Source organism: Haliaeetus leucocephalus, unplaced genomic scaffold (assembly GCF_000737465.1).
Source record: "Haliaeetus leucocephalus isolate CR32 unplaced genomic scaffold, Haliaeetus_leucocephalus-4.0 Scaffold165, whole genome shotgun sequence".
NCBI classification, from domain to species: domain Eukaryota; kingdom Metazoa; phylum Chordata; class Aves; order Accipitriformes; family Accipitridae; genus Haliaeetus; species Haliaeetus leucocephalus.
In genome coordinates this window covers 1,687,528-1,697,719 of record NW_010972601.1, presented here as the reverse complement: position 1 = coordinate 1,697,719, position 10,192 = coordinate 1,687,528, and the positions used below count along the sequence as shown (strand labels likewise).

General features: G+C 50.0%; 1 protein-coding gene across 1 annotated transcript in view; it reads right to left on the bottom strand.

Annotated features, from left to right (window-relative positions):
- Positions 1 to 3,839: 3,839 nt before the first annotated feature.
- DGCR6L (DiGeorge syndrome critical region gene 6-like) overlaps positions 3,840 to 10,192 on the bottom strand; it is a 7,022-nt gene continuing 669 nt past the window's right edge. The window contains exons 3-5 of the mRNA XM_010563390.1: positions 9,971 to 10,071; positions 6,543 to 6,683; positions 3,840 to 4,670 (exon numbers count right to left, since the gene is read on the bottom strand). Coding sequence (XP_010561692.1) covers positions 4,587 to 4,670; positions 6,543 to 6,683; positions 9,971 to 10,071 — 326 coding nt within the window. The 3' untranslated portion in view covers positions 3,840 to 4,586. The remainder of the gene's footprint in view (positions 4,671 to 6,542; positions 6,684 to 9,970; positions 10,072 to 10,192) is intronic.

The window sequence follows — 10,192 nt, the reverse complement described above, 5'->3', positions numbered from 1 at the left end:
GGGGGGGGGTGTCTCCACCGGAGCGGGGAGCAGAGGTTGGGGTAACGGGGAAGCACCCCCGAGCCCCACGGAGAGGCTGAGAAATTTTTTGGCAATGCACCGAGTGCGTCGTGGTGGGTGCCCAGGACCTCATGGCGGCGGGCTGGACACTGGCCCCGTGGGGGTCTGCGTGGGCTGGGCTGGAGCCACCCACAAAGGGGACAGCGGAGGGTGGGGTAGTTACACCAAACCTCGCCGCTGGACGCAGTTCTGGATGGAGCAAAGGGCTGAGACCCTGCTCCTCTCCTCCTTGGCTATTCCAAGGAGGAATCGGCCTCTACCCCCAGTTCTGGATGGAGCAAAGGGCTGAGACCCTGCTCCTCTCCTCCTTGGCTATTCCAAGGAGGAATCGGCCTCTACCCCCCATGCTCTGGAGCTGCTGCCTGGAGGACAGGGGCCCCCTCCGCGCTCAGGTGTTTGTTGTGAAGAAGCAGAGGTGTAGGACAAAACTGCTGGAGGGGCAGCAGCGGAAGGTGAGCTCTTGAACAGGCCCATCCAGCTCATGGTCCTGCCGCCCAGGAGTGAAGAAAGCCGGTGCCTGGGCGAGAGCGCAAAACCCGAGCAAAAGCTTGTAGTGCTTCCCCGTGGCTCCAAGTATCTGCAGCTTGGTGAAGGGGAATCACCTCTCTAAGTTGAAAGGCTTTTCTTTTCCAGAAGTGCCTCACCCTCTCTTGAACCAACATAAACGTTCTGCTTCTCCAGCCCCCTGTGGCAAGGAGCTTCCCCAAGCAGTCACCTGTTCCACCTAAACCTGCCTTTTACAGGCTTCATTTAACACCCCAGCTCTTGTATTTGAAGAGAGTGAAGTCCCTCTGCATGTCACCTGTAGTTTTATCTCTACCCTGTCCCCTCTCAGGCACCTGGTTTCCAGACAGAGGAATCCAGCTTGGCTGGAAGGTTGTCCAGACTTCCAGTGCCCCAGGGCTTTTGCAGACCCTGTTCCAGCTGTACTGCATCCTTCTTGGGATGAAGGGACCTGTGTTTGGGTGCTGGTGCACCAGTGACTTCACAGGAGCAAAATGTTTTTCATTTTCTAATGTCTCAAGTTTCCTAATGTCTCATTTGATTTTCTGATGGCTACTGAGCACTAAAGCTGATGTTTTCATGGACCCATCAGTCATCACCCCAAATGTCACTCCTGAGTGGTAATGGTCAACTCAGAGCCCACGGTGCAACACTAAGGGCTCCCACCTGCATAAATTCACCCTTATCCACGCTGAATCGACCTCCTTATGTGGAGAGGACCTCTCCATCCCCACCAGCCCATCAGAAAAAGGAAGCAGGAAACAGGAATTGTCCCTTTCTGCCACCTGTCATTCATCATTCCAGCTCACAGGTGAACATGGGGCTGGCACAGAGCCATAGCTCTCCCGTCGGTCACCTCGCACTGGAACGGGGAACACGATACTCTTGTCCCTCCCCTCTCCACGTTGCTTCTGGCAAACAAGGAGACTTGGGCAGGAACTTAAGGTCCAGCTCCATGGGTGGCCGAAGCCACCCTGAGCTGCCACCAAAGGGGTCCCCAACCACGTGTTCCTGGGGCACCAGTCAATAGCTCAGGGGCTGCACAGGTGGTTGAACCAAGCTGAGACAGCCAAAATCCAGTACGCCTTCACAAGCACTTCCAGCTCCTTTGGATCCCTCTCACCAGGTCTGACCCCAGCCCAGCCCTCACCAGCAGTAACACAGCTGCAGTAGCACAGGCACAGCCAGTGCTGTAGGAAGGCGTCACCCTCTAGTGACACAAAGGCACTTGCTTGGAAAAATACCTGTGTATCCTCAGCATCGTACCACCCAGCAATGCTTCGGGAGGGGGGGCAGGCTGAGCAAGTTTTCCTCTGCTGAAATCGTGCTGACCAAATACTCCCTGATCATGAGCTATCCCAGGCACTTTATTCCCTTAAGATAACCTTTTCCACCAATTAATCACATCTGACCAGCCTGCCACTCTCCACCTTGCGCAGAAAGCCTTTCTGAAACACGACCTGACCACAGGCATGGAAAATTTCAGCTTGGATCAGCTGCCTGGCAGAGCCATCCGCAAGCAGATGGTAGGAGCGGGAAGCCCAAGAACTGCCGTTGTCATGGCAGTGCCGGAGAAGCCGGCCACGATCCCCAGCACCAGCTGCCCCCAGGAGAGACAGCAGCGGAGACAGCAGTGACTAGTTCTCCTGGCTCGTGGGGAGCTCTGGACCAAGGTGGGCTCCACTCGTTGCAGCGCAGGGCGGCAGAGCGGGGCTGAACCCACCAGCAGCAATCCCAAGCTGCTACATTAGCTGCCCCCGAGCTTCTCCAGCCACACCATCGGCTCTTCCACTGCTCCAGCAATGCAAGAGTGCTTGTGTTGAAGAAGGGGGGGGTCCTTCTGGGAGGCAGTGCTACCCCCCAGCATCCAGGCAGTCAGTCTCCTTTCCTGCAATAGGACCTATCATTCATCCCTGCCTTCCCCATCTTCACCTTGGGAAGCCATTTCCTTGCTAATAGCTCTGGCCACACACAGAGGAACACAGAGTCCTTCTTCACCTGGTCAGCACCAGAGACTACTCTGTCTGTGTGTCCCTACAGGTGGAATGAAGGTGTCTCCAGAGGGGAAATGTTGCCCACCCTGCTTCTCACCATTTTAGCAGTCAAGTGCAGGGCTGGCAGCTGAGGGTCAAGTGGCAACACAGTTCAAGGTGGTTCATGGGGATCCTGCAATGGTACAAGTCCCACACCAGCCCAGTTTCCAGCTGGGGATTCTCATCCAGGAGGTGGAGACCCCATAAGAGCAGTACCTCTTCTCTCCAGCTGCTGAACCACAGTAGCATGTTCCCGTGGGTAGGAAGCACCCAGCCGTGATGGAAATGGGAGGGGGTCTCAGCCCTGAATTTGCAAAAGCCTCATTGGTCCCTGTAGCTGCTGATCTTCAGTGTGTTTGTCTACAGTAGTGGGCAACTCCTTCTCCACCACCACCTCTGCTCCCTACCAAAAGGCCACCCACAAGCTCTTCCAACACCTCTGCAGGTTTCCTTACTTTAGCTGGTTCTCCAACTCCACAGTGGGCTCTCTAGCTCCAGTGATCTGCTTTCACATGAACGCAAGGGCTCAAAGTACCTTGAACAAGGGGTACTGACCCATTTCCCAGCCTCAGTAATTAACAGCATACTGAATCTTCTCACACTGCCTCCTGTTGTGAAAAGGGATTGCTGCAGCAATAGCAGAGGATGCAGGCAAGAGCAAACAGTAGTGTGAAGTTGTCTCCCCAATACAAGCCTTGCTCTGGGAACACCTGAAAACCCTTAAACAGTGACCCAGGTGTAATTAAAACCCTTCAACACGATGGCCCAGGTCTTTGAGCCACCCCCAAGAGCTTCTCCAACTTGAACTTCGTCCACAAAGAACAGAACTGCTTACAGACTCTCCCTTGCACCATCCTGTTTCCTACAGGCAGCTACCACTGCACGCTGCCTGGCACCAACGCACTTCTTACGCACCTGAAGCAATCTTTTACCAAGTTTTCAGCAAGTGCCCCAACTCCTGTGCACCAAGCCCCAGGGATGTGACTCAGGCTCTCGGGGTCATCAGCTCAGCCCTGAAAGGTCTCAGAAACACTCAAGATTCCCCCCACCCCCCAGCGTTAATCTAGCACACCCCACACTCATCAAGCAGGGACAGGACAAAGTAATCACAATCACTAACATTTAGAAAGCTGCAGCCCTGGAAGGCAGCACAGAATATTTTATTTCTCTCCATTTGGAAACTGGTTTAAAGTAACAAAGCAAAAGCTCTCAAGCCTTCTTTGCTATCCAAGTCGGGTGGGAACACTGCGAATGTCACTGTCCAGCAATGTTGGGCAGAGGCCTGAAATCCTCCTTTAATAAAGCCGATGCTGATACCTGCCTAGAAGTCCCTCTGGGAAGGGTCTGCCTGTTTAAGAGGCTGTTTCTGCCTCAGCACACACAGAAGGATCTTCCTGTAGATAAACCTTGGACTTTTTTCCCCAGCTGCCAACCATCTGCCATGGCCAGGCAGCACCAGATGACGAGTCCACTTTGCTTCCTTGTCCGATATGGCAGCTACTCACCTCTCCCATTCCCTACCAGAGACACTTGCTCCTCCTCCTCAAATCGGAAGAGGAGATTGCAATTTGGAGATCACACTGCTCACCCATTCAGCTTGATTCACCTAAACACAGGGGTAACCCATATTCAGATGGGCTGGGTTTGCTGCCTCAGTGCCTGGCCCAGTCTCCCTTGACTTAGTAAATGGCCTCACCGATGCTGCACGCTGGATGTGGCAGATTAACACCCTCCACTGTCTCTCATCTTAGCGAGATGTGCAGCAGGCATCTTGCTCTGAGGACTGCAGAGGCAGTTTGATGCTCCCCAACCACCCCCCTGCTCTGGGGGTCTGCTTGCCTCAGCTCTAAGGTTATCTAAGGGCCTCAGCTATTTCTTCTACAGCCAGTAGCCTCTTCCTGACACAATATAAAGCAAATGCATTAACAACCTATTCTTTAGAGGGAAGTCAGAAGAAAACTCTGGAAAGTAAATGGCAGATTTGCTTATTCAGGAAAAAGCCTTCTCGGACTCAGACTCCTTCTGTTGTAACTTCCGAATGAGTTCCAGCAAATTCATCTGTAAAGTCAGCTCCTGCAAAGGAAGAGAGATGTTTTTGCAAGGATAAGATGATCCCATTCCCCGCTGCAGGAAGCAGAAAGGACTGGTTTGTACCACCCACTCAAGAGCTACTAATCTTCAGGGAACAAAAGAAAAAGCATGCAGATACAAAACAAAGGCTTCATCTCGTTTAAGCATTCCTATAAAATACAGGGCAGTAATATCTTAAGACATCTGCTGCAAACTGCAGCTGTCTTAGGAATCCCAGGGCTTTATGATTCATTAAGGATTCAGAAAGGTTCTTTCTTCTTGACTGTGGTTTAGTGATAAATGCAGTGAGGGCCAGCCAGTTCTGCAGGTTTCCCCTTCTGGAGGGGCCTCCAGGAGCAGGGCAGCAGTGTCCCCTGGCACCTGCACAGCCACACACACCGGAGGAGGTTCTCCAGGTTGGCACAGCTCCCTCCCTTCGTCCTCCAACAGCATCTTCAATGCCCTGATCCTTTTCCAGCACAGATGGGCAGGAAGCAGGAGGGATCGCTTTGGGTGCTAAGTGGAATCTAAGCCATGTGCAACACACCGCTGTGCTGCTGCATTGAATTCCCTCTAGGTATTCCGTTCCCCTTCAAAAACTCCCTTTTCCATGACTGTAATCAAGTGGAGACCACCGTCTCCTGTAGTCACCAACATCAGCTTACGGCTTCCTTACCATCTGCTTGTTCTTTACTCACATTTAGCTCACAAGCCATTTAGCACAGAGACTACATGGTGGAACAGCTAATTCAGTGAACCTTGTTCTGTGACTCAGGTTTGCAGACATTACATTATGGAAATAAAAATCTATTTTTGTACAAATATATCAACTGCATAAGTAGACATTTTATACAACAGACTGGGAGGAAACATATCAGCTGATGGGAAATGCATGGAGAACAGATTCCAGGAGTGATTTCTTATACGATGGTGGCATTCACAGGTACAAGTCAAGGTCTGGGTCTGGTTTGCCAGCTATTGTAAAGGCAAGCACAAACAAAACCCAGCAAACCTGTTAAGAGTTATTACTTACAAAAATAACATTAAAGGCAGGGGCAGGAGGGGAGAAAAAGAGCTGCTTTCATTATATAGATGAGGAATAGCAGCACAGGAAAAATAAGAGGCTTGTTCAAGGCTACACAACCAGGAATTGTGTGGGTTTTAGAAAATGCCTGTTTAACTAACTTAGTTTAAGCCGTCTTTTCTCACTAGTAGGTCTTTATCAAAGTGAAATTTAATCAGCTGAAAAAACAAGAGTTAAGAACAGCCTGTTTCTGCATTCCCTGCAAACTTCTGTGGCATTACAATGAGACTTTGGAAGTTTTATTTTTTCATTCCTGCGGTGGCGTTAAGACAACAGAGAAAAACCCAGGCGATTGCTCACAAGTTTTAAGAGCAGATGCACTGGGGAAACCGAGAACAATTTTCTAATCACAGTCTGAGATCATCATCTCCAGCAAGTCACATGCAAGAATTAGCAAGATCCCTAATAAAAAGACTTCTTGACGGCAATTTGTACAGCTAAGCTAGGTACAAAAGTGATAAACCTACGCAGCCACTTATTCCAGTATTATTCAGACCCATTCAAGAGTCACAGGACTGCAGGCTGTTGGCACAGTGTTTCTTCCCTCCACACTGGGAAAAATATTGCAGAAAGCTGGGGATGTTGCCCAGTCTAATGGGTTTCTGCTCCTTTGTTACGAACCTAGTACTAGGTCTGCCCACAGCACATTGCCCATCAGCTGATGAGGCAAAGGACAGATCATTCTGACCCAGAGATTCAGAATTCATTATGAGCAAGACTTTTTTTTTTAAAAATAAAGACATTAACACAAGAGTACTGTCAGATCTTACACTCCCTGCCTAAACACCAACCTGTGGGTTGGTGGTGATGTAGAAGCCAGACACCCCGGCCTTCTCCAGAGTGCTCTGTTGGTCTATCACTTTTTGGTCCAGTTCCAAGACTATCTTCTCATCCATCATTCGCTGTTCCTCTCGAATTCGTTGCTCGACAGCCTGAGAAAGATAACAGTCAACAGAAAAAAAAGTGGAATATCTGCCTTCCTCCTATCTTTTTCTCATCTCTAAGTCTTTTACTAAAATTGAAGAGCAACTAGATTCTGAAGCACTCCTGCTGTGCTGAGTCCCACGGACAGCAGAGGGCAGCAAGCACAGCCCCAGACTTTACCTCCACTTGCCATGTCTTACAGCAAAGCTACCACTCAAGAAAAGGCAGGCAAGTCACTTGGACCAGCCTGCTTTCTGTGTGTTTAGAGGCCAGCAAAAACCATGAGTGACAGATTGGTATGTGAATGACTTTTCCTGATGAGCCAACGTTTGAGCAGCAGGTGATGGCTGAGCACTCCAGCAGCACAGGTTCAGAAGAAGTCAGCAGTCCAAGAATCTCATACCTCTCACAGGACTGGTGAGGCTGAAGAAAGACTTGGAGGAGTAACACAGGCCACCAAAGCTTATCAAGGTCCCAGCTCGGACACCTCCCTGAGCCTCCATGTTCCCTGGACACTAACATACAGAGCTGGAGCTGTAAATCACACCCAGATCCCACTTATTCACTAAAGGAGCTGAACTCCTCAAAAACCTAACTTTGCAACTGGAAAGCCAGCTGAAGTTTCGCTTGGGACTACAGTGTGCTGGGGCTCTGTTTTTGGCAGACCAAGAACATTATCAAACAGGGACTTCACAAAATAGCCCCAACCAGGAGAACACAGCCCCTCCCGCCTTGCTGACATCTGCCTAAACCTCAGCAGAGAAACCTCGGCATTGCCTCTGAAGAAGAAATGGAGCACAGCAACCACGTGCCACATCAAAGGCATGTTGGAAATCAGGAGTGGTGGGCATGCTCTAGGAGCACTCACATGCTCTGCTAGCTGCAGAAAGGGGCACTGCTAGCCAGTTCTGGAGCAAACCTCAACCCACCAGAAACTCTGCCGGAGAGGGGAGAAGAGAGCAGAAGGATTGCAGGGGACGAGGACAGCCCAGCTCAAATAAAAGGCCACATGTGTGCAGAATTGAGGCAATACAACCTTACTGGGTTGCACTGAGCAACAGACTTCTTTCGCAAGCCACAGGGAAAGTCAAGAAGCATCAAATCTCATCTAAATACAAAAGAAAGCACATTCTCTTGCAAGAAATAAATGGCACAAGTTTCAACATTTTACTCGTGCAGCGCTGCCCCTTTGTAACACCGTAAACAGAGGCACACGTTTAGCTGGAAATATTCATGGGGGTAAGTTACCCTCACTGCACAGAAAGGGAGAAGTCACAAAGCCCAGGATTTCCTACACCAGTGGCTGGTGGTTTAAAAGACCTCAGCAGATCCATCTGAGAGGGAAGCCGAAAGCCTGTGCACTGCTACAAGTCCTGGGGAAAATCCAGAATTTGAATGACAGAGGTCTCGGCCCTGAATGGTCTGGAAAAGAGCTGAGGTTAAGGAGGATGCAGGACTGTGATTCACCAAAAGATTACTGTACATCAGGTGCTCCACAGAAGACACTTGGGGCAGGATCTTAACAGAATAAGTGTGAAGAAAGACAACTTCAGCCTCAGGAAAAGGGAAGGTAGAGGGGCTCATTGCCTCCTTCACTATGGGATGCTCATGAACCTAAGGAAGCTCTGTCCTTACACTTCCTTCAGTCTAGACGTTCATTCTCTTTGTGGAAGGTACAAAGGATTCAAATCCCTCACTTCCCAAAGACTCTCCTTCCTCCCAGCCAGCTTGGGGGATGGAAGATGCACCATACCATCGTCTCCTCCACTTACTGTGCTGGAGAAGTGACTTTCCTTGGGTTTGAAAACAAACCAGATCAAGTGCCTACGTACTGTTTAGGGCTGGCAACTGATTCTGGGCTACAGAAAAGTGCCAAAATCTTGGAGAAAACTAAGACTTAAACACAAGCTTTTCCTTCAGCTCTGGTGGCTGGTGACCCTGTATGATGGGCAAAGCTGTTCTAAATGCTGTGGGTTCCACTGAGAAGCCACATCTAAAAACTGCATCTTGTATTACCTCTCCTGGGAGCCCAATCCCAAGCTATCTCGTGGGAGCTGGTCTTCGAAACCTTTAACCACAGAGGGCAGCTCCGATTAGACACATACCAATTGTTACTGAGGTGATCAATCTATTCCTGAAATGCTCTACAGCAGAAATACTAGAGGATAAAAAAAGGGAAGAAGTAACTCTAGTAACACCTGGCAGAGGAAAACAGAAGAGAAAGGCAGAGGGAAGGTGGAAGGAAGCAGGAAGAAGCTGCACATCATGTAAGACAAGGAGAAATGGCACATATACAGTCTACTTAATGAGTGAAGACAACATTGGAAATGCTTTAAAATAGGCAATATACATTATTACTTGCTGCAAGTATAAGTTACTTAGAAGTAACAGGGACAGCTAATAGAGGTCCAGCCTGGCTTTAGTCACCTCAATAGGAAACGAGGGACACGGAAACACCACGACAAAAGATCCAACAGCTAGTGCTGATACGGTGTTTGCCGCAGGCAAAGGTCAGGAAAAAGCCTGTATATAAACAGTTATCTGTTTCCCTTACATGGAGTAAAGTAACTTCCCCCCTACATTTAAACTCCATCGATTAAGATAACTAGCTACTTGCAATCTCCTTTACCTTATAAAACTGCCTCTATCTTATCACCAATGTACAGATAAGTCCTTTGGGGCTTACTGTACTGCTCGTGCTGAAGTGCCTTTCTCCAAATGCCTTTGGATGCTCGCAGAAACTATCCCCATGCTTACGTATCTCAAGGTACTTCCTCCTTATCACTGCTACTAAGTAAAATGTGATTTTTTTTTTTTTTTTTGAGTACTCTGTGCTTTCTACTTGCTATGACATAATGGCAGATTTCACGTATCTTCTCCGTGTTTTCTATCAACTTGCTCTCTATCCGTATAGAGGCTTCAGCCCATCATATAACAAAGAATTGTTAAAGCACTGTGGAGGGCACCGCTCTTTTGGAGTGGGCTCCTGAACTTCCACGATTCCCAGATTACACCTGGACCGCAGCTATCCGAGATGGCAAGAGCCTGGGCCCCCGCTCTTGCGGGGACAAAGGGCAGAGCAAGAGGAGAGGAACCCCAAGTCAGGGTGAGGAACGTAGGGCTGTGCCAGCAACACCAGACAGGATGGCTGGCGGCTTGCAGGGCTGCAGGGGGTGCAGGTGATTAGTTCAACCCTCTGGAGATGCTGCGATGCTGGAGCCGTCCTGCAGCAAAGGGGCTGTGAGCCCCCCGGGGAAAGGGACACAACCTCCACACCAGTCCACCCATCCCTTACCTCCATCTCCCGCTGCTGGGCGGCCCGGAGGAGCGGCAGGTTGTGGGGTCTGCAGCACTGCTGTGCCTCCTTGTGCCGGTGGAAGAGCTCCTGCTTCAGCCCTGAGACCACGGGGATGGGTGCTAGGTCAGGGCACGCTGCTGCCACATCTCCTCTCTCCCCGCTACGCGTGTTCCCTCTCAGTGTCCCCACCGCTGCCACATCTCCTCCCTGCCACTACGC